General features: G+C 39.9%; 1 protein-coding gene across 3 annotated transcripts in view; it reads left to right on the plus strand.

The window, feature by feature from the left end:
- The window catches only part of TBC1D31 (TBC1 domain family member 31), a 25,789-nt gene extending 3,302 nt beyond the window's left edge, over positions 1-22,487 (plus strand). For 2 of the 3 annotated variants that reach the window (XM_080611307.1, XM_080611309.1), the window contains 19 exons: positions 1,440-1,618; positions 5,847-5,998; positions 6,416-6,575; positions 6,812-7,012; positions 8,189-8,362; positions 9,195-9,274; positions 9,377-9,523; positions 9,792-9,925; positions 10,904-11,037; positions 11,610-11,789; positions 12,790-13,022; positions 13,632-13,784; positions 14,921-15,056; positions 15,992-16,084; positions 18,204-18,344; positions 19,399-19,593; positions 20,019-20,169; positions 21,083-21,199; positions 22,266-22,487. In XM_080611307.1, coding sequence (XP_080467433.1) covers positions 1,440-1,618; positions 5,847-5,998; positions 6,416-6,575; positions 6,812-7,012; positions 8,189-8,362; positions 9,195-9,274; positions 9,377-9,523; positions 9,792-9,925; positions 10,904-11,037; positions 11,610-11,789; positions 12,790-13,022; positions 13,632-13,784; positions 14,921-15,056; positions 15,992-16,084; positions 18,204-18,344; positions 19,399-19,593; positions 20,019-20,169; positions 21,083-21,199; positions 22,266-22,402 — 2,897 coding nt within the window. In that variant the 3' untranslated portion in view covers positions 22,403-22,487. The remainder of the gene's footprint in view (positions 1-1,439; positions 1,619-5,846; positions 5,999-6,415; positions 6,576-6,811; positions 7,013-8,188; positions 8,363-9,194; positions 9,275-9,376; positions 9,524-9,791; positions 9,926-10,903; positions 11,038-11,609; positions 11,790-12,789; positions 13,023-13,631; positions 13,785-14,920; positions 15,057-15,991; positions 16,085-18,203; positions 18,345-19,398; positions 19,594-20,018; positions 20,170-21,082; positions 21,200-22,265) is intronic. The other variant, XM_080611308.1, reaches the window with a different exon arrangement.
- The last annotated feature ends 1,913 nt before the right edge of the window (positions 22,488-24,400 follow it).

Here is a 24,400-nt window from a genome sequence, read left to right on the forward strand (position 1 = left end):
CTAAATCAGTTGGAAGTATGTTCGTTTGCAACTGAACCAGTTAACTATATTTACAGTAAAATATTTGAAAAAAGAGGCAGTATACACTAAAAGAACTGGCAACATGCAAGTAAGTCTGTATTCTTTAAATACTATAGATACTTAAAATGAACTTTACAGGCCAGCGGTGTGTCTCTGTCTTGATTAGAAGTTAAATGGGTGAATTATCCTTAGAGATGTATTACATAATACTTACTTGGTGGGCTTTACCCCCTTCTGTAGAAGCCATATTCTCTAATCCCATGTCATTGCCTCCTGGGTGGATATTTTCAAGCACTAAGTTCTCTGTAAGCACAGCAGCAGGTCAGCTGGAACCACACCATGGGCTGTCAGACAAACTACCCAGTGTAAATAGTGTAATTGCCACAAATACAGTTTGATTGCTGAGGGAAGATTAGTGGTCATGCAGTCACAAATAGGAGACAATGTAGTCAGAAGAACCATTTCCTTAATATGCAATATACAGCATAAAAATGTTTCGGACTCTAAGAGAATTAACGAGGTGTTGCTTTCTGACTGTGCCTTTCTATAGTCATAGCCCATTGTCATTACACCTTTCTTCCTTGTACCTCTAAATAGTTGTGTAATCATTCATACAGATTGTCCACAAGTAAAAACAAGTGGAGAATTTTAACTAGAACATCCAGTCTCAACTTCTAAAGATTACTGTGGGTAATCTGATAATCTTACCTGATCACAGTATTCATGACTTTTTAAGACTGATTCTTAGGTTAAATTAAACAAGTCTGTGCAAGAGAGTTGGGCTTGGTCAGCCTGGAGAAAAGAAGGTTCCAGGAAGACCTTAGTGCAGCTTCCAGTACCTAAAGGGGCCCTACAAGAAATCTGGAGAGAGACTTTTTACAAGGGCAGGTGGTGACAGGACAAAGAGAAATGGCTTTGAGATGAAATAGAGTAGATTTAGATTAGATATTAGGAAGAAATTCTTTACTGTGGGGATAGTGAGGCACTGGCACAGGGTGCCCAGAGAAGCTGTGGCTGCCCCATCCCTGGCGGTGCTCAAGGCCGGGTTGGATGGGGCTTGGAGCAACCTGGTCTTGTGGAAGGTGTCCCTGCCCATGGCAGAGGATTGGAACTGGATGATCTTTAAAGTCCCTTCCAACCCAAAGTATTCTGTGATTCTATGAAGTTGACTTTCTGTGTGAAATTGAGAATAATTTATGAAAATTGTTACTTGGAGATGAGGAGATGGTTATATTTCTCTGAGGTGTAATAGCTATATGAAGACTGATATGTTTGTTTCTTGTCTGTGATGGTAAATGCTCATATACAAGATATGCTTAAAAGTGTCTTTCACAGCAGAATGTTGTCAATAAAGAGTAAATTTGATTCACTTTGAATGACTTTCTTATCTTTTCATTTCTTTTCATCAACTCCTGCAGAAACCAAGGAGCTGGTTAGTTGGATGAGAGGACATGATTCGTCAGTGACTTCCATCTCTGTCCATGGCTCGGGCAGGTATGCCATCACTACATCCACTGATACAGCACAACTGTGGGACCTGGACACCTTTCAGAGGAAAAGAAAGCTGAATGTTCGTCAGTCTGTGGGCATACAGAAGGTGAGTAAAGAGCAGTTGCTAAAGGGTGAACAAACATACCTCAAGAAGAGTGATACTGCATTTTAAAATCACAGTACTTGAAAATGCTCTTTAAAATACAGCTGAATCTTTTCTATGTATTTTGGGTATATTTCCTTAACTGTCATCCTCTCGTGTCACCCAGATAACTGGAATCATGACTCAATAGTTGCAGAGATCTGCTGGGAACTTTTAAGGAACCTCTATCTTTAGAGATGCTGAAAACTTGGCTGGATATCATAGAATCATAGAATACCAGCTTGGAAGGGACCTCAAGGATTTTCTGGTCCAACCTTTCTAGGTAAAGCATGGCATAGACTAGATGTCCCAGCACTCTTCCTAGCTGAATCTCAAAAGTGTCCAGTGTCGGGGAATCCGTTGCTTCACAGGGGAGATTATTCCAGTGGCTGATTGTTCTTGTGAAAAATTTTCCTCTTGTGTCCAGTTGAAATCTCCCCAGAAGTAACTTGTACCCATCACCCCTTGTCTTTTTCATGTGACTCCTTGTAAAAAGGGAGTCTACATCTTCTTTGTAGCTACTCTTTAAATACTGGAACACACAGATAAGGTTTCCCCTGAACTTTCTTTTCTCAAGGCTGAATAAACCCAGTTCTTAGTCTTTCTTCGTAGGGCAGGCTTCTCAGTTCCCAGTCCTTTGATCACCTTTGTGGCCCTTCTCTGGACCCTCTCCAGCCTGTTCATATCTTTTTTGTGTAGCAGGGACCAAACTGAGCACAGTATTCCAGGTGTGGCCTGACAAGCGCTGAGTAGAGTGGGAAACTTACATCTTTATCTCCACTGGGGATGCTTTTGTTGATGTTCCTCAGCATCTTGTTGGCTTTCTTAGCTACAGTTGCACACTGTTCACTCATATTGAGCTTGTGTCTGTCCACGAGGACCCCACAGATGTCCTTTCCACAGAGCTGTTTTTCCCTTTCCACAGAGCTGCTCCCCAGCCAAGTAGATCCCTGTGGGATGACCTTGACTAACCCAGTTTTATCTGGAAGTTGGAGATGTCTTTTAGATTGGCCCTGCTTTGACCAGTGGTGGGCTTGGAGGACCTCCAGAGAGTGATTCCAACCTAAATGATACTGGGATTTAAGGGTGTTGTTAAAAAAAACCACACAAAACAACAGTTTTAGCGTCATAATAGTGACTTCAGTCACCACCACCTACCTCATTCAGCTGCTTGTTCCAAAGCTGCTCTTCTTTCTATGCATGCTAAGCCCTGGATGTGGGAACAAACAAAGCTGAAAAGTAACTCAGCAAAAAGAAATCGCTGCTTTTCAGCCTTGTGGTTTCTTTGCATCACACATACTGGAACAACACAGCAGCTGAGAAGGGTGACATGTTTGTGTCAGGGGGTGGTTTAAGTAAGTCTTAGTGTTAACGCTGCTTTAAACAGGTCTACCTGCGCCACCACATGTCAAACTTTGGCATAAGTACTACAGAAAATACTGACGCAGCACCTGAGCTTTGCTTACATGCGTGCTGCTCTGCAGTGAATAGTCTTACAAACACCACTTCAAACCAAAGTTCTCACCCTGCTGGTCACTAAGCAGCCATGCCAATTTTGCAGAGAACAAGGCTATTCATTTAAGTGTTTTCACCGTGTTCTAGGTCAGGCAGAAATTTTGTCAGCTTGAAATAGTCACCTAACAATTACTGTGGAAAACCATGAATCAATTTTTGTTTGTTTGTTTGTTTTATTTAAAGTGTTGAGCAGTGCACGTTGCTAAAATAATTATGTCTTCCCTCCAAGGATGGCTGCATTTCTTTAGTGGACAGGATTTTCCTAATGCTCAGTATCTGTCTTTGTGTAGGGACTTCTTATTGATAAGTAGCTCTTGGAATTTGGTGGGATCAGGATGTTACAGTATGGAAACAACCTTTAAATCCAAACAATAGTGACTGTGGTTGAATGGGTAAATCACTGTTTAGGAATCAAGAGCCTGCACTTTTTGTTTTGCTCTACCATTTCTGATTATGCAAATAATCCAATTTATCCAGGTTTCATTTTCCTGTCTTTAGAACAGAATCATAGAATAGTTAGGATTGGAAAGGACCTTAAGATCATCTAGCTCCAACCCCCCTGCCATGGGCAGGGACACCTCACACTAAACCATGTCACCCAAGGCTTTGTCCAACCTGGCCTTGAACACCACCAGTGATGGAGCATTCACAACTTCCCTGGGCAACCCATTCCAGTGCCTCACCACCCTTACAGTAAAGAATTTCTTCCTTAGATCCAATCTAAACTTCCCCTGTTTAAGTTTTAACCCATTACCCCTTGTCCTGTCACTACAGTCCCTAATGAAGAGTCCATCCCCAGCACCCTTGTAGGCCCCCTTCAGATACTGGAAGGCTGCTATGAGATCTTCATGCAGCCTTCTCTTCTCCAGGCTGAGCAGCCTCGACTTTCTCAGCCTGTCTTCATATGGGAGGTGCTCCAGTCCCCTGATCATCCTCGTGGCCCTCCTCTGGACTTGTTCCAACAGTTCCATGTCCTTTTTATGTTGAGGACACCAGAACTGTACACAATACTCCAAGTGAGGTCTCACAAGAGCAGAGTAGAGAGAAATAATGGTACTTACTCCCATGACACAATTTAAGACATACAGATAAATGCTTTATTGAAGATCACATTTGTTATTAAACCACAGTCCTGACACTCACTGCCCAAAGTTGGATTCTTGCTTGCTGTCTGAGCTGTCATAGCAGTGTCACATCAATCTCTACAGTGTAGTTTTTGGTGCCTCTTCACTTAAACCCAGTTACACTCCAACATACCTTCTGTTAAGTTGGTATGGGGCAAAGCTAATTTAAAAAGACGGAAACTGAGCTGCATGCTGCAAGAATAGCAGTTGGAAAAAAGAAATGAGATCAGAGAGCTAAGAAGATATTTACAATGACCAATTCCAAAGCATCACTGGTTATTCAACAGCTGCTTGCAGCCATCCTGTGGTATTTTTGTAGGGCAAAGCAGAAAATGGGAAACTGTTCAGTACTCCAGTTTATCACAATTTAAACTTCATCCATCTGCATGATAGGCATCTGCTCTCAATTCATTGTCTAGACTTCCTCCGGGTCCCTGCAGGAGGACAGGCAGCTCTGTCTGAAGATAAATGACTCTTGTAGATAAGGTAACTCTTTCCCCACAGATAACTTTTGCTCACTGTCAAGTGAGTAATTTGGACTGAACATCCAACTTCCAGTCACTAACATTCAGTGAGATGAATCCCATCCCACATATCCAGATTTACAGATTTTCAAGGCCTGAGAGACCATTCAGACCAAAATTCTGAACTTCATAGCACTGACTGTTAATCTTAGCCAGTAAGTACTTCAGGTAGTCACTTAATGTTCACATAGCAGAAGACATTTCCAATTTAACCTTCAGTTATAGGTACAAGGAATTTGCTGAAGCTGCATGTGCTGCTGCCAAAATAGAACCTCTCATCTAAACCATTAACTTATCATTAAACAAGAATGTATCTGCTGACATCCAAAAATGTAAATAATCCTTTTTTTCCTTATTGAAACGGATTACACGTAAGCAATAAACACGTTCAGATTAATTTAAGGAATATATATTTACAAGCTTTTTGGTTTTGTCTTCATTCGTCCTTGCAGTAAAATCTGCATTTCATAGAGGAGATACATTGCTAAACTTTCTACAGCGTTTTTTACTTTTAATAGTTGTATGTAAAACTAAGAAGTTAAAATCTAAAGATGAATGCTTCATAGAGTGCATTTACGGACTGCTGGCACTATCTGAATGCTGAAGCTAGTTTGTAGAGAATGCAACAAGCAGTTACTCAGTAAGTTGTTCTGGCTCACGTTTCCCATCCACTCCTCCTCCTGGTTCACGTTCCCACCATTTATATTACGCCCTCTCTGGCACTCATCCGAAACCATAAGCCAGTTTGACAGACATAAAAATAATACAGATAAAGATATGTTCCATTTTTCTGAGTTAAACTGGCTTAGCAGAGGGTACAAGTCTGAACCAGTGTGAGGGAGAGTGGGTCTGTCTAGGCTGTGACAGGGGGGATCTAAGCCTTCCATTGCAGCTGCATTGCACAGTTACAGTTATACCCAGACTGTCATGGTTCTTCACTGTTTTATTTTGCTGTGCGCTTTGGTCCAATTTAAAGGGTATTTCCTTGACAATGTATTCCATTTTTTTTAATTTTATGTATTCTTCCAGGTTTTTTTTCTTCCACTGAGTAACACCATCCTCAGCTGTTTCAAAGATAATTCTGTTTTTGCATGGGAATTCGATACTTTTCACTGTAAATACCGTTTGCCAACTCCTGTAGAAGATTCTGCATTACTTTATAAGGCCTTTGCAGTTACCAGGTAAATTGCTATTTTTAATGTTCTAAAGGCAGACTACAAAAATTGTAGTTTTAAAGCAGGTTTTCTTTCCTTTCTTGTAATGTTTTATGGAAGTAGTGAACTATATACTGTGATAAGCTTTTGAATTTTGCTGTGACTGATATTTTCAGCAAGGATCAATAGCAGCTTTTATTACAGTCCCAGAGCAGTCAAAATAAAGTGAGCTGATTTTTAGTGACCACTAAAATAAAGTTTATCCTTTGCAAAAGCAAATTTTATTATTTAGGAGCTATTTTATTCTTTTAGGAGAGTAGGACAGGAATAATGGCAGATGCAAAAGTGATTTGAGGGCACAGAAGAAAATGTGTAATCTCTTTTTGGCTAATACAAACTTGAATTATAGTGTTCTGATGGAAACTTTATCTCATCATGATCCAGAGATGGCCGGATTTTTGTAGCTGGTGGAAAATCAAATCAGCTTCACTTATGGTGTTTAGAATCAAAGCAGTTGACAAGAATAATCCAAATGCCTCCAAAAGTACGAGCTGTCCGTCATCTGGAATTCCTCCCTGACAGTTTTGATGGGGGCTCCAACCAGGTCAGTTTAGGTACAAAGCTTAACACTGGGATGTTTGGCTAGTTGATTCAATGCATATACTTTGAGGAGTTTTGGGGGATGCTGGGGGTATGGGCCCATACCATGCCAAAAGAAACTTCCTGTGCTAAACATTTGCTCAGTTGCTCTTTTAACTTAATAGAATGTCATTGCTGAATTGGGCATTCCTCTTTATTTTACATTGACAATATTAATCGATGAATCCTTTTAACTTATAGGTCCTTGGAGTGTTAAGTCAAGATAATATTATGAGATTTATCAATATAGAAACATGCAAACTTCTTTTTGACATTGGAAGTAAAGAAGAGGGAATTAGTACAGCAGCAATTAGCTCCAATGGGCGGTATATTGCAGCAGTAATGGAAAATGGTAGCCTGAATTTATACAGTGTCCGAGCTTTGACTCAAGAAGGAAGTAAGGTAGAGTGTTTTATATTTCTTAAAACAGCAGTAAATCCCATTAAAGTTGATACTTGTCTATATAACTTTTGTATCAGGAGTAGTTTGCGGATGTGTTGGAGTGCCATATTTAACACTACATATAAAGAAAAAGTGGTTTGTAGAGTTTCCGTCATAGTTACCCCAGCCTGTCAAGTAATATGATGTTTTAAAGTATATATATCACTGCGTTTCTGCTGTTGGGTGGAGGGGGAGATGGTATTTTTTTCTACAGCAATTTGTATGGACCACTTTATAAAGAAGTTCTGTGGGAGATGGAAACAGCATAATTATGCTGCTCCTGTTCCGTTTCCTACAGGAGGTGTTTTGCAACTGATGCTCTTTCACACCACGGGCATGAATGGAGCTTTTGTCACTATGATTTTGTTGTTCTTACTGTGTTATTGGATACCAGCATCCATCATTATGACACAATCATACTCCTAATCCTTCCTAAGTAACAAATGTTCTAAATACCAGTTCTTATTTTATTAAAGTAATTTATTAATGGGAGTCAGGTTTCTAAATCCAGAATTCCATGTATCTTTAATCACCATGCCTTTGAAGTAAACAGTAACCAGCTTTGGATAATGACGGAGTTGGAGCTGAGGAAGGATGTGTGAAGATGTCACACATGCATTCCATTTGCACTTCTACTGCCGGTTTGACATGAACTGGGATATCCACTTACTTGCTTTCCCAATCTCCAACACTGAATTAATGCCTTGCTGACACTGGAGACTAATTAAAGTTTGTAAAGGGCTTTTGTATTCTTTTTAACTGGTGCTATAGAAATGCAAACTATTTTAGTGATCTTGAGAAACACATTAAAAGTAAATAACCTGAAGAGGACATGATACACATTTATACTAAACTGAAATTATATTTCTTTGTTTGCAAAGCAGGGAAATAACGTGATGTTTGGGTTGGTGTGGAAGCTCTGTAAACTCTCTCACAGTCTTTCTAGTTTAATACAGCAGCTTTATTCTCTGGCATACTTATTTAGGAGTATAGAGACCATATATATTTATTTATGGTATAAATGTGTCTCTTATTATGGCCACCAAGCTCAAAAATATGGCATAACATAGAATAAACATCAAATTACAATTATTTTAATGGAGATATTTTAACAGAGGTATTTTCACTCAATATTAGCCTCCACCACCCGTGTTCAAAGTAGAAGATTGGTCCAAGTGCACATCAGAGGCAAATAAATTGACCATGAGAGTGACTTCAGGGAGGTCGAAGAGGCCTTGTAAATCCAAAGGAAGCAAAATTCAAACCAGATTGATGAAACTGCAAGTGAACACATCACTTGAAAATAAAGAGGTAGGAAGAAGCTGTGGATACTTTGTTCTCCAGTCTGCAGTATTTAAAATTCATTGCTAAAAAAGTATGTAGTTTCTTACTTTAAAGAGCAAGTTCAGGCTCTTATTCACTTGAATGTTTGAGCAGAGAGGGAATCAAGGGAGTTTTAGTACCTTTTATTCTCTCTGTTTAGCCCATACTCCTGTATGGGACACAGGTAGAGCTGCCTCCAGTCAGCTTGTGCTACCTCTGAAGTTGTTCAAGCAACTTGTGATGTATTTGGATATTTGCTAGATCAGATCTGCTGCACTGCTAGTGAACTGGAACCTCTAAAATGTCTGCCTAGAAGTTATTTCATTTTTCATTAATTATTTAGAAGGTGTGTTTCTGTTACATTTATTTCCCTTCTGTCATCACTGTGCCATCTTCTGTTTACCTTGCATCTCGTGTAGATATGTTCTCATGTATATACACACATATATATACAGCCACATATCTGTATCTATATATATCTACCTGTAACATTCATTGCAATGTGACCTGTTCTTTTTGTCAGTATTCTTTATGGTTTGGCTATATCCATTATTTAGTAATGTATAGCTTAGCCACTTGGGTCTAACATGCTTCTGACTGAAATCAGTGGTAGCTGTTCTTTGAGTTCAGTAGTAGGTGAATTATCTGAATTATCTTTTCTGTTGTTGAAATAACCTAGGGTTATGTAACAGCAGTATGTATTATTGTATGATTCTGTATTAGGAACTTCACTATTTAACTACTGTCATAGATTAGAGTGTGAATAAAGATATTATGTGATAGAAATCCTTACATTTATTGTTGATCCCCTATGTTGTAGAACGAATTGCCAGGCGGATTAAACAAGAAACGTCTGCAGGCCTTATTGAAAGGATTTGGAGAATATCCAGCAAAGTACAGGTATTTCTGTGTGCATGTTCATGCTTGCACAAGACAAAAGTGCTTGTGTTTATTGTCGCATGAAAGAGAAGTTACTTGACTAAGTGTGCATTTTAATTGCAGGATGTTTGTTTGGCGTTCCTTATTACAACTTCCTGAAAACCACTTGGCATTCAGTAGCCTAATAGATAAGGGTACCCACAGTGCATTTGTGAATATTCAGAATGAGTATCCCATCAAAAATAGGAAACTTCTGAGAGTTTTACAGAGGTAAAATACATATTTAGATTTACTTAAGTATAGATTTTTGTTATCATATAGTGATCTGAAATGTATCCAATAGCTGGATTCAGCTGTAAGGAAAATTCTGGAATGAACTAATAGTGTGCTTACACAATTTTGTTTTTGTAATTCAAACAATTCTGCATCTACCTTGTCATTTACACAGTCTTTCTATGTTGTGTTTCTAAAATGCATATTATATTTTGTTTGGTTTTGGATCGATGTTTTCTACATCTTTGTTTGCTTTTGCCTATAGGACCTTATCAGCTCTAGCTCACTGGTCTGCTATCTTTGCTGAGACACCTTATATTCCTTTGCTAGCATTCCCATTTGTAAAATTATTCCAGAACAACCAGCTGATCTGCTTTGAAGTTGTTGCTACAATAGTAGGTAAGCAGTGGTTTTAAAAACTCAACTATGCTGCAACATGTTTAAGCTTTCCCATGCAAAAGAGCTTTTCCTGATGAAATTAATGAGGTATTTCCTAAGAGGTCACCAGGCTCTCTTCTGAAGGTGTTGCCAGGAATCAATAATGTAGCAACTCTATGCTTAAAACAAAACTCTGCTTGTAAATAAATCAAAACATTAGGCTTCTTTTTGCAGTGTTTCTAGCCAAAAGTTAGCAGTATTTGTAAAGTCTGATCAGCAAAACCAAGTGCATCCAGTATAATTATAACTGCAATCTCTAAGATGTGGGAAAAGTAGTCCCACGCACCCACCTCCTCACCCACTCCCAGTCAAAGGGGAATGATCTCAGTTAAGGTTTTACTGTGTTTAGTTGTCCTAAGCATGTGGTAACTTCAAATTAGACATTTGGCTGAAAGCTGGCTATGGCTGTGTTCTGAAAAAACATTCTAAATTGCACTTAAATTAGTTGTTGCAGCTGCTGCTAAGTCTACAGAAGATATGTGCTGCCAAGCATACATACCCACCCTGCAAACACATGCTGTTAGTAAGTATCCAAGTTTACTGAAATTATTCTTAGTATGTTGAAAATTACTTGATCCAGGCTGTAGTTTCATGAGACACAAATACCAGTGTAAGTATTCCCATCTGCCTTCAACCACTTCATCCCATAGCACACAGACTTCTTTTGGTTTTATTTTTGAGCCAGATTAGTTCCTCAGTCTGGTTCACAGTGAACTGCCATATAAACACTCGTGCTAGTGCAGCTGGAGGAGCAGTGTACTGTGGGCATGGTTTAGGAGTAAATGCAAGGAAAGAGGAGAGATGGAAGTAAATTAAGTAGGTTTTGCTGCCTAAAACCACCTCTTAAATTTGTAGCTTTTATAACTAAACTTTAAGGTTGTCAAGAGTCTATTGCGCTGGATTACAGTGGATTGTGTTGGGCTTTTTATTCTTTTTCAGTTAATTTTTGTCAACACTGGTTTGAGTATTTTCCCAATCCTCCAGTTAATGTCCTTGGTATGATGGAAAATGTTCTGGCACATCATGACAAGGAACTACTTCAGCATTTAATAAAATACAATGTGACTTCGCAGGTAACATTCTAACCAACTTTTGTATATGAAATAGACTGCAGTGAATGATAGTGCACTAGTCTTTGATTTTGACATAGTTCTTTTTGAGGGAGTTCTCGTTAAATAACAATGGATTATATGGAAGTGTAGAGAATATATAATTGCTTTCCTGCAGCTTTTCATTTTCCATAATCATAAATCTCATACATGCTATCGTAGTTAGAAGTCATTTGCTTTTGAGTCCACATCGCTTGAAAATCTCTTCATCAGATTATAACTGTATTTTAAGTGGACGGTGATGAATTAATTTTGTAATCCTTATTTATCATTAGGGATTATTTTAGCTTCACAAATCTAAACAGAAGATTTAGACATCCAGTGAAATAAAAAATTACTTGTAACCTACCCATGTTAATTTTGAATGTTTGTAGTGTGTGATACAGTTTATTTTCAAATATCCTAAATTAGTTCCTGTTTCTGTAATAAATTGATAGATTCTTGGTATAAGGCAAGAAAAATTCATGTTACTTCTTTAAATGGAATAGCAAAAATGTACTAATTGATTATTTTGTCAATTTTCCCAAATAATGCAGGTTTATGCTTGGCCTCTTCTAGAAACGCTGTTCTCTGAGGTTCTAACAAGAGAAGAATGGCTGAAAGTCTTTGACAATATCTTCTCCAACCATCCTTCGTACTTGCTAATAATTGTCGTTGCCTATATCATATGTTCCAGAGCTCCCTTGCTTCACTGTAACCAAACAGCAGATTTTGAGGTAAAAATCTTCTTCCTATTTAAGTCAGTCATATGAAAGTGTATCTACAGAGACATGTGTAACATTGTTATGGAGGTTAGAAGGTGTCCTGGGTTCAGCTGTAACCACAACAGAAGGGCATTAATATATTATAAAGTGTTTCCGAACAACGTCATCTGGTACCCGACAAATAATACAATAATTGAGTAAAACGTTGAGCAATTTCCTGCAGTTTCATGCAACAAGATATTTAAAAGCTTTCTTAAGCTTTCTAATGGCACTAAAAGCCATTTTGTAAACATCAGTAGTTCATCAACAACAAAATAATTCTGCCTTGTCTTGGGGATCTACTGGGATTCTGCCTATGGAGACAAGGCACTGTCATTCTGTCATGTTGTTTCATTATTTTGTCAGATTTGCAAAATAAGACAATATTATTTGACATTCTCTGAAGCTAAGTGAAAATATTTCCTTATGTTTAGCCTTACATGGGAGGAGGAGGGTTTTTCATATGAAACATCTCTGTAAGCAAATAAAGGATTCCACCTTGAAACTGTGCTTGTGAGTCTGTCATCAACAGACATTGAACAGACAGCATTATTGTTATGTGAAAGATTTTCTAGGTGAATTAAGGTCATTGACAGGAAGAGAAGTCCTGCAAGAATAGGAACTTTGAAGCTTTATGTTTGAGCACCAAAAGTTGAGAAAGGTTTATTCAGTGGTAGGAGAGTCTGTGCAGGCAGTTGATCACTCTAAATTCACACTTGGCTCTCTAGATCCCATAGGGAACTCCTATTTGAAGAGAAGGTAAAGAACCAGAGCATATTTTTACAACTTGAAGAGGTTTGGGTCAAGTAATTTTAACCAGTGATAGTTTACTAAGTAGTAGGGGTAATTCAAACCATTTTAAATCAACTTTTGAAATACAGAACTTGCTAATTTACCTAAGTATTCCCATATAGACATATTAAGAATTTGCTTAATCTTTTGTAGAATGTAAATGGAAGCATGTCTCTTACAGTATTTCTTTCATCATCGTAACAACCTGGACATTAATGTTGTGATTAAGGAAGCTTATCATCTTATGGAGGCTACACCACTAGATATCCATCCACAACGTATGCTTGATGACTTCATACCACTTACAAAAGGACAGTACCCTGTATTTAATAAATACCCAAAGTTCATTGTGGATTATCAAACTCAGGAACGGGAAAGGATCAGACAGGATGAAATTGAATACTTACGAGAGAGGTATTAAAGGGAAGGTTGAAGACAGTATCAGACTGGGAGGGACAAGTGGACACAATTGCCTTTTTCTGTTATAATGTGTATGCTTGAGAAGAGAGACAATTAAGAAAATTCAGGAAGATGACTTTAAATAGCTGTTAAAAGTTAAGAATTGTTTGATTTGACATATTTTTAGCTTAAATTGGCAGTCTTTTCTTAAACAAAAACTGTTTGTTAGTTCACAGAAAATATTGGACCACAAGTCTGCAAACTTTGAAGCTTATAAGTCAGAGCCTAAACCACTGTTTGCCTTGTAATGTCCAACTTTGTGAAGGGCCTGGAGTTTTTAGCTTGCTATTGAAATCAGTGGGTATCATGATGCCAAAGCATCTTTAGAAAATACTTTTTGTTACAAATGTGAGGAAGAAAATATCTGCAGTTATCTGAAGTGCTCTGTTGTCTCTAACAGTCAATATTGTAACTCTCTCATGTACTTTATCAGTACATAAAGGGGATGCCATACCCCTTCATGACATCTCATTTCAGCAATTCTTTGCTAGTACAGTCATCAAATTCTAAATAATCAAGTAAGTTCTTGATGCTTGGCTTGAATTATTGTCATCTTCCATTTAGACAATTAGCACATGAATTACAAGTTAAAGCACAGGAACATAAAGCAGAAGATGAAGCCTGGTACCAAAAGCAGGAGATACTTCGAGAAGCTGAAGAACAGAGGCGAAAAATTCTACTGGAAGAAGAAGAGAAGCTGGCAGAACAGAGGCAGAGGTATTATAAGAAGTACTAGGGGCCTGGCTACTGTACCCTGTTATTACATTTTTAGCCATGAGTAAAGAAGAAATAACCACTAATTTGTATAAATTGTAATGTGGGAAAACAGTGTGGTCTAGTGGGTCAGATTTTGGTGTGGGAATGAAGTGATCTGGGCTGTATTACTGCCCTGCCTGAGGGAATATACCAGATTAGAGGCCAAGTCACTTCATAGTTTTGTCTTGGCTCGCAGCCTTTTGTCAGTCTCTTTGGATTGTGAATGCTCATAAACAGTCAATTGCTTTGTGTTTGCACACTGAGACTTAAGCCTCATACTGTGGGCAGACTCACATTGCAAATATAGGAGTCCCTTGCAGTATCAGTGATTGTACACATCCTTATGTTTCTAGTGGAATTAGAAAGAACACTCCTTTATGTGTCAGTTGCTGAGTAAAGAGTTGTTATAGTACTGGAGCTGAACTGTTAGTTTGTATATTTTGCAGTTGTAAAGGTTTAAGGAAATTTCAACATCTCCATAGATTTTTAGATCAACTGCACATAATCACAGAATCACTTAGGTTGGAAAAGACCTTTTAAGATCATCGAGTCCAGCCATTAACATAACGCTACCAACTCTACCACTAAACCATGTCCATAAGTGCTACGTCTACAAGTGCTTCTCTTAAACCTCTGTAACCTACAGAGTAAGTTGTAAATGGCAGTGAGCCTTTCTTGCAGACTAACGCTTGAGTTTGTAGTTGTGTTCCTTGAAATTTGAAATTTTCCAAGTAAAGTTAGGTCTAATTTTGTGAAAGAGATACCAGGGCACTGGTAATTATTCTAAGGAATTGTTTCTAGTTCTGGATGGTTGAAGTAGTAAACTAGTGCTTATTAAAGTAGAACAAAAGTAGGGCAGAGATCTTAAAGCTTATTAGGTACATTACTATTACAGGATATCTGTGTTTGTGAATTTAATTTTGACTTGTAAATGGAAACTGGACAACTTACAAGAATGAAAGCAACTGTCCTAAGCTTCCTAAGTTAGAGATTAGCTCATAGTAACTAATGGATATCTGCAATGCAAGTTTGTGCTCCGTGGTACTGACCTTTTATATATACAACTTCTCTTGTTTCTGTTTGTTTCTGCTTTGAAGACTGGCTGCTGTGAAACGAGAACTGAAAGTAAAGGAACTACAACTTCTAGATGCTTCGAGAAGGCGTTTTCTGAAATACCAGCAAGATCAGCGTCAAATGGAACTGAACCGTCTTAATGATGAAATCATAAGAAAAGCTGAGTATTACTCAAGCAATCATTTTCTTGAAGGTTTATTCGTTAAAATAAGCAAGGAAAAAATGCATAACTAAAATTTCAGTTGATGTGCTGTGATTTTGTGAGCCCAGAGGTGTATTTAGCATCAGATGGACTGCTTTAAGTGGTAAACACATAATTTAACAGTTTTATTTGGCACTTAACTGTGTTCCACCGGCTTGCTTTAACTGGCAAAATTCCTCGGAAAAGCCAGATTCATCTGTATATTGGCAGTGATGATAAACATAATGAGATCCTTAAAGGACGAGTGAATTCTCAGCTGCCTGTGGGCTGTATGTCCAGGTTGCAGATTAACTCTGCCATTGATGGTGAGACTCCACAGCAGCCTCTAGCCAGGCCTGGCTCTGCTCCCATGTTACTAGCTCAGGCATCATGGCATGCAGATGCTGAGAATGGAAGTTTAACCTCACGAGCGTAAATTGAGTCTTTGCAGAGCCATTCCTGTTGTCTCAGCACCACACTTTGCAGAGCACAGTGTAGCTGTGTGCTTGTTTCTGCAGTGAGGGCACAACAGGATTCATTAGCTCCAGCTCAGCACAGGTTTTGCCAGGTGAAGTGGCCACTTCCCTCTCTTGTGTACTGTCCTCCACAGCATTCTGGGCTCAGAGACCCCTTATTCAATTTGGAGCTGCATCTGGCAGGTTATTAGCAATAGATCAAGCTTGATACTTCCCTAATGTGCCCAGCTGGATGCAAAACTATTCTGTGCCTTTTTCCCATCTTGCCCTGTGCTTTTGATATGGAACATATTCCATTACATATTCATGGTATGACAGAAAGTGAACTAGAACTTAGAAGTAAGGTATGGCTTGGGATTTTGGACATTCTCCCTGATACTGTTTTTTAAGGGAGAAGAATTTCTCCTTTATTTTCATGTGTTTCTCTTCTCCTCAAGGCATCCATGAGAGAGCAGGAAACAGCTGCTACTGTCCAAGATGTAGAAGTACGATGGATGGAACTTGAATCACAAAGACAGCTTTTTGAGCAGGTAATTATTAGGGAACCTTACAGATGTTTATATCTTATGGTTCTTCCTTCACATTTCTCAGATTCAGTTGTATTTATTCAGCCAGATTTTGTGAGGAGAAAGGGGGCCTTCCCCCCACTTTCCAATACCTTTTTCAGAAGAAACCCTCTGATAAAAGCATTGGTAGAACTCACCTGTGTTTTCTGAGACAGAATGCCCATATCCTCCCTATTTTATTCTTCTCTTGTGCGCAGGTACCACATGGTTGTTGCAGGGTTTAGGTGTGTGTTCAGCTGGTTGAGAAAAGTGAGAAACACGTAGATAAGAATTAAGTCTAGAACAATATGTTCCTCATCTCAGAAACTCCCATGTTTTCATCTGTGATATCCAGATAGTCTACATTTTCTGGAGAGAACAGTATAGCAGATTGATGTAGTTGATGAAAAAATGTCTAATTGACAACATCAAGCAAAAAGGAAAGGATGGTTTGTGGGGAATGTGCAGTTCCTTTCTCAAACGACTGACTTATAATTCAGAAATATAACTACCGAGTAATAAAGGGTTTTAATCAATAATACTGCTTAAAGTTAAATATGTGTTACTAATTATAAATAATTATTATAAATGACTAAAAAGCAAGGCTGCCAGTGGAATGCCTTAGTAATGTCTGTTTTGGTTTGAAACAGTAAGTTTAGTGTTTCAAAATCACGTTTACATGTGCCCCTCTCACATACATATAGATCCAATAGAATGCAGGCAGATATCCAGATAGCTAACCCATATTCTGAAAATAGTTAGGGTTGGAAAGGACCTCAAGATCGTCCAGTTCCAACCCCCCTGCCATGGGCAGGGACACCTCACACTAAACCATGTCACCCAAGGCTTTGTCCAACCTGGCCTTGAACACCACCAGGGATGGAGCATTCACAACTTCCCTGGGCAACCCATTCCAGTGCCTCACCACCCTCTCAGTAAAGAATTTCTTCCTTATATCTAACCTAAACTTCCCCTGTTTAAGTTTTAACCCATTACCCCTTGTCCTATCACTACAGTACCTAATGAAGAGTCCCTCCCCAGCATCCTTATAGGCCCCCTTCAGATACCGAAAGGCTGCTCTGAGGTCTCCATGCAGCCTTCTCTTCTCCAGGCTGAACAGCCCCAACTTTCTCAGCCTGTCTTCATACGGAAGCATGTGTCTGTTTCTGTTTGGCTTTTTAAAGCTTTTGGCCTTAGACTTTTTGTAACCTATGATGTGCTAAATTTCTTTTAGTGTTTATTTATTAAATATACAGCCAGCTGCACTGTGGCTACATAATGCAAACCAGACTGAACTCATTTATGTTCCTGTACATGTAAAGTCAGCTGTTTAAGGGAACTAGTTTTCCAGTGATCATCCTCTTTAGGCTAGAAAGGTAGCAATTATTTAACTAACTGAGGATATGTGTGCCCACAAGAGTTTGGGTAGACAGGCATTGCCTGCCACATCCTGAACTGTTTCTCTGCCGTTAGTGAGAGGCTGTATTCAGGCTTAGAAGGCCAAGTGTGCTAACCTTGCTTCAGTACCCTGCTGACACAGCTCAACAGATTCCTGTAGGCCTGGAAAGGGTTGTGTCTTCTCCAGAAAACTGTGCAGATTATGTCCAAATGAATGAGAAGAAAAGGTGGTGTGAGCTAAAATTCTGTTTCTAGATCTGCTGCTAATTCATGCTACTTTGGCAAATCATCTGCATTCAAGCTGCCGATGCGTTCATTATAAGGCCTCCTACCATGAAACATGATTTGTATTTGTGAAACATTTTGAGGTTTTGGCTAAAGTGTGCCATAAAAGTGCAGAATATTTTCACAATGAATCTAATTCATTTAAGTTGGAATTCTGATTTTATGCTCCACTGTAATCCAGGGAATGGAATTACATCAGTATCAACCTGCAAGACCACTGTGATGACTCAGGCTTAGTGTAATTCCAAGTGGATAAAGCAGAAGGGTCTATCACTTTCTTGCACAGTTATGATATGTAGTGGGATGAAGTTTGTGGATATATTCAAATAGTTGTTTAATGAAATTTTAAGAAATGTTAAAGAGACAGAATTACATGAGTTAGTAGCTTAGCAACAGTAACTTACATTTGTGTGTTTGGCAGCATCTAATCAAAGATCAAGAGACAGCTAAAAAGGAAATGAAGGAAGAGGTGGATTCCCACCGAAGAAAGGTGGATCTGGAAGATCATCTTGTACAGAGACTGATGAAAATACATAGAGGAGACAAACAGAAACCTCAGATGGTAAGATGATTGGGTCTTAATGTGTATTTTGGGGAGTTAGTATGCTAACTAGTACAAGTAGTACTAGTTATTATCTTAATTGCAATTAACTAGTTCAAGGTAATATGAAAATATTTTCTAAAGGCATTTCATTTCCAGATACCTGTACTAATAGATTATGATGATATGCCTAAAGTTTTGAGGTTTTCAAAGATCTGAATGAAGTGTCCAAACAGCTATATATAATACTGAAATTCTCTGGGCCTGCCATGAATATTGACTTTACTTAGAAGGCCTGTAAGTAAAGCATATAAGGCATATAGATGTAAGCTTTAGAAGTGCTTTTCAAAATAGTCATCCTCCTGTTAAGGAACATGTTTTATTTGCAACCATAATAAAACAAAAGTAAGCCTCAGAGGAACTTTCAGTTGGTAGTACTTGGCAGGAGAGTCAGCTGTAGAAGCTGTCTTCTAGATCACAGTAGTGAATGTGTTTAGCTTGACATTAGGAATTGTTCAGATTGTCAAGCTCAGAACTTGTAACTGCACAGTTGGAAAAATAGTTGCAGCTAACCCACTGCCCATATGCTTGGCATCTGCATTTATATTTTGTCTAGAAATAAGCATATGGGTCTGAATTTTTGTAAACAGCCTTTGATTTTTGGAAGCAGATGGATGTGGGTGGAAGTATTGGCATCCAGGTATCAGTCTTATGTTAATTGCACCTGGAAGTCATATTAAATCCATGCTCAGAAGGCAAAACTCCCAAAATCACAGAGAGAGCTGATGCTTTATTCCAAAAGATTTTAAAATACCCCAAAACCAACAAAACACAGAACAAAACAAAACCCATCAGTAAGGGAAAGAATAACAAGGATGAAGCAGCAGAAGAAAGCCCTGATAGATGAGACAGCCTGTGGTAGTGAAAGGAGGAGTAGCACAGCAGGTACAGTCTCCCAACAGGGGCATCTAACAGTGATACTGGAGAACATGTCAGTTCATCTTACCTTATGTAGGTAAGGCTGTGTACCTGAAACAGACTAAGTGGATTGATGATAAGAAGGATGTTTTATTAGGTGGCTGAAGAAAATTTAGCCAAAGCAGAGCAGAAACTCCTTGACACTGACTGGAGGTTGCAGGCGTTGCATAAGCTAAGGCATGATGACCAGGCCCGAGAGAAGTGTTATGAAGAGATAGCCAAGCTCCTGCATGACAACAGGGTGAAAGAGGCTGAACTGCTCAAGGCCATGAGGGAAGCAGAAGAAAAAAAGGTACTTGCATTGTTTCTTTTTCTAGGTGGAACTGACACAAATGTGACTGTCTTTTCCCCATAATGTGGTAGTGCATAAACCTGAAAGGTATTGAAGAAATACCTTTTGTTAGCAATCTCCTTTCCTGTTTTGTCTGAAAATTTCTAGAGGCACTAGAACAAATTGGTGAGGATATTTTAGACTTAGGAAAGACATTGGTAATTCTCCAGGTTCCTCTCTTTTTCTTTTTTTCTCTGACCCAAGACTTTTTACCTTTCTCTAGGTGTTTGAATGAGAAACTTTTGAAAAAGAAAACATTCACTCATCTCAATAACATATATTTTGATTGAAAGGTGAAGTGTAATCTGTAATAATCTAGATGGTTTTACTTGTTGCGTTCTCCTTGCAACACATCTGTTGAAGACACATTTAATCTCTCTGCACAGTGGGAAGAAGTTACACAGAAAAAAGCTCAGCTGGAGGAAGAGCAGAAGGCTGCTGCTGCTGCAGATGAGCACAGGAAGCAGTTTTTAGAAGGCAAAATGAATGAGGCATTAGAAGTGGCTGAGAAGCTGCAAAGAGAAGATGGCTATTTTGGTGAGCATATAGATAATGGCGGTTCTCCTGTGTGGGTGTTGGCATGAAGCATTCAGCAACTGAATAAAAACTAAGTGTCCAATATTAGGAATAAACTTAAGGTTAACTCCTTTACGTAAGTACTTTTTGCAGTATTCTTTCATGAAACCAGTGTATTAGCCAGAATTGGAAAAGAATCGAGTTTGGTATCTGTTGGTTGCAGCAATATAAATGGCATTTTTGGTAGGAGCACAGGTTCAGCCCAGCTTACGCCAAATGTAAAATCACATCCCTTAAAAATCTTCTGTCAAATAACATTGTCCTGTGGTGACTGACATACTGTACTATAACGAGAAGTGACTTTGCCAAGTGTTTATTCACAGGGAAAAAACACTTACGTGCTTCCAGCATTGGCCAGCACATCCTTCTCAAATGCTGCATTTTGTGTGGTTTTGCAGATGTTTATACTATTCCCCCATCTCCACAAGCTCACACAACATTGGTGATTAATAGTTAGTGATTAGTATTGCTTTGGGTGAACATTTTCAGACTTTGCCCTTATTTCCCTAATGGTTTTACTATAGAGCAATTTGCAACTGGAAATTATTAAAAAGGGTGTCTCCTCCTAAAACTGGAAGTAGGAGTAGCCATATTCCGCATGATCTTTGTCAGAAGATTAATTATACAGGAAGAAACAGCACATGTGGAGCCATAATTTCTGAAAATGAAATGCAGTGATGCATAGCTTTGACCCATGGAGTAGGAACATTGACTTCTAATTCTGAGCAAATTGTACTTGCCATTAGCTGGGTGAATGAGTGTTCCAGTTTTGCTTCCTGGAGGAAAACTATTTCACCTCAAGCTAGAAAAATTCACTAGAAATTTAAACACTTTCAGTTTAATTTACAGAGAATCCTTCTCTCCATTCCCACAGAGAGACTGCGTGATTTAAAGACTGGACATACAGAGAAAGGGATGGAACTGCAGCAGGTGCCAAGGTCTGGAAACATTTGTCTAAATGATTTGTCCTCATCAGAGTCATCATCACACGGTAAGTTCCTAAGTTAGGACTCCCCTTTCTTTCACATTTAATTTCAGAAACATGACTGGAACAGCTCATTGTGCAATTGAGTCATTATTAATTGTGTAGGTGTTTAGTGGATAGTAAACCAGTTTATTGTTGTGTTCTATTCCACTCCTGAAAATACTGTCTTTGCTACCAGGGGCAGCACAGATAGGAAGTGCCTGGAGGGTGTCACATCAGTCCTATTAAACCTCAGCCCATCTTAATCCTATTCTGACCTGGTCATTTTACCTATGCTTTTTTTTTTGTCTTCATAGTTATGTGTGATTTGGGGATGTTGAGAAGATGTAGAACTGTCTTTCATCGAAGTCTTACTAAGAGTTACAGTCTGCAGTCATTACCTCTGAGCTGTCCTAGCTGCTCTGGCCAGTGAAAGCACAATTTTAAGTCGTATGTGTCTTAGGCACAAAGCTCTGTATACAACAGGAAACACGTTATCTATGGCTGGCCAGAGCGACCCCCCAGCACTGGACTTTTTTGGAACAAAAGAGAGGCACTGCTTTCAAAGAACTTGCTTTTGCAGGTCTTAGGGCTATTTCACTTCAGTGGTAGTAATAAAACATAGCATTGCTATGCCAGAAATATCTGCTTTCCGATAAGCATTCGTAGTACTTGTGAAAAATCATTACTTGCAATGTTAAGTGAGTTTTTTGTTTCCCTGGAGCATTCTCTTCTCCAGGCTGAAGTACCTTAGAGCAGCCTTGCAATTCCTAAAGGTGCCAGCAAAAAAACTGTAGAGGAACTTTTTTACCTGGTCCCAAAGAGTGAGGACCAAGGGGCAATGGCTTTAAGCTGAAAGAGGGTAGATTTACATTAGATATGGGGAAGAAACTTCTCATTGTGAGGGTAGTGAGACACAAGAACAGGTTGCTCGGAGAAGCTGTGGACGTCCCATCCCTGAAAATGCTCAAGACCAGGTTGGAAGGGGCTTGGAGCAACCTGGTCTAGTGGAAGGTGTACCTGCCTGTGGCAGTGGTATTGGAACTGGATGATCTTGAAAGTCCCTTCCAACCCAAACCATTCTATGATTTAGACAGGAGACAAGAAGACCTGGCACGCCAAGAGTGGGAACTGATGGCAGAAGTCCGACGGCTCAGACAAAGGCTGACCTCACAGGCTAGAACCAGACATCCTCCAGCTCGACTCCCAGCTACACCATGGACGCCTTGAGATGGTTTGCTCTGGACTTCAGCTGTACTCTCAAACTGTTAATCAGTGAAATGCTAAATATGTATAGTACGATTAAGGATCAGAGATTCTTTATAGTAAAGGCCTTCAGAAATATTTTTATATAAAAATAAAATGCTGACTAGAAAAATGTGTGTTGTTGGTAACCGAATTTTCTTAGTAACTACAATGCTATTTTTACTTATAAAATAAACTCTTTTTTTGCCATCAAGTTATTACACCTGTGGTATTTGTATCATTTCTCCTGGTAGATGCCATGACTTAAAGAAAGAAACCACTGTTGAAATGTTGGTTTCCTCAGTGATGTGTTAAGTGGATTCTACAAGTGGCAGCAGGGAAGTTTACAACTGGGGAAAAGCATCCTTTCCACTGAAAGCCAAACACTGAGAACACGGCCTAGAGAGCCTGTGGAGCCTTCATGGCTGGAGCTACCTGCAGTTGGTACATGTATTAGCAGGTTTGTTTCATGGAGATCTAAATAAAGATACTGCTGCTCAGCTGATTTTTCACTGTCTAATGCTTCTGAACCAAGAGCAGAACATTATGTGGTGTTACACTAAAAAAGAATGAGGCAAAGTAAAAAAGTGAATCACTGGCAATTGCTACACATGATGCTGATTCCAGAGTAGACTTGGTTGTGTAAAAATATGAGGACTTGGAACTTCATTTTTTCTGCTTCCCATGGGGGTTGGCTGAAGCTCCTTGGGGCAGCAGTATTGCAGCAGGACTGCTTGTGGTGCCCCATGGGTATTGAAGCACCATGCTTGAAGGCCAGACACAGGCAATGGCTCTGAATCAGCAGATCTTTATCACATAAAGACTTAAATGTGCAGCCGTGGTTAGTTACCCTCACATTAGCATCCCATGTCTGGAACCAGAACCGGTCACACTAGTAGCAACCACGATTCACAGAAATCTCACCAGAACCCTCAGCAGAGCGTGGGGAAGAGGCATCATTCCTTTTCAAAGAGAATAAAACACAACAGGCAACGAGCATCTTAGGGAGGTAGAAGTAGCAGAGTATCCTTTTCTGATGACTGTCTCGGAGCTTGCACATGATAATATTTAAAGGGGAAAAATAAACCCATGAAGCTTTTGGCCAGCGAACAGGGCCATATGTTACACACTTGGGTTTGTACAAGGTTACATCTGTAAGTGTATAAAGCAGAGTGTTCCAGTCAGGCACAGCCCGTGCCCTGTTGTGTCTCTGGCAGTCCCTGATCCATGCCCGTTGCCTTGCTCTGGGGACCACAGCCCACTGCAGGAGTGGGGCTACCCCCATCCCCAAACACCTCAGTGGGCTTGCAGCTGGCCACGAGCGCAAACAGTCCTCTGCCACAGCACATTTTGAACTCTGTAAATTGTAAACATCATCTACATGAACCCAGCACCAGGAAACACAGGCCCCCTGCCCTCAAACAACAGCTTCTCATATCACTACAGACAAAGCCGAGGGCTTCAGAGAGCAGTTTTGTACAGCTCTGGTCGCACATAAAAGCCAGAGGGACACAGTCCAGAGCAGCCCGTCTCACCGCGAGAGCAAAAGTACTGCCCGCCTTTGCCCCGTGTGAGGATCGAACTCACGACCTTCAGATTATGAGACTGACGCGCTACCTACTGCGCTAACGAGGCGGCTGTCTGCAACTTCGCCCCGCCGGCTCTCGACGCGGCTCCTCTGCCCGGCGCCTGTCCCCGCCATGGCCGCTGAGGGCCGGCGGCCCCCTTAGCATCATGCAGAAGGGAGAAGGGGCGGGAGGGACTGCGCGGCGCGGCGCGGCACAGCCCTTCCTTCGCGCCGAAGAGTCCCGCGGTGACCGCGTGGGTCCTCGGAGTGAGCCTGTGGGACCCCGCAGCTGCAGAGCGAGAGTGTGTGGAGACGGCGTGAGGCTCTGTGGTGACCGTGGAGCTCCAGTGTGACCCCGTGCGTCCCGATGGTGACGGTGTGGGAGCCTGTGGTGGCCGTGTGGGACCCCAGGGAGA

Source organism: Psittacula echo (genome assembly GCF_963264785.1).
Source record: "Psittacula echo genome assembly, chromosome: 2".
NCBI classification, from domain to species: domain Eukaryota; kingdom Metazoa; phylum Chordata; class Aves; order Psittaciformes; family Psittacidae; genus Psittacula; species Psittacula echo.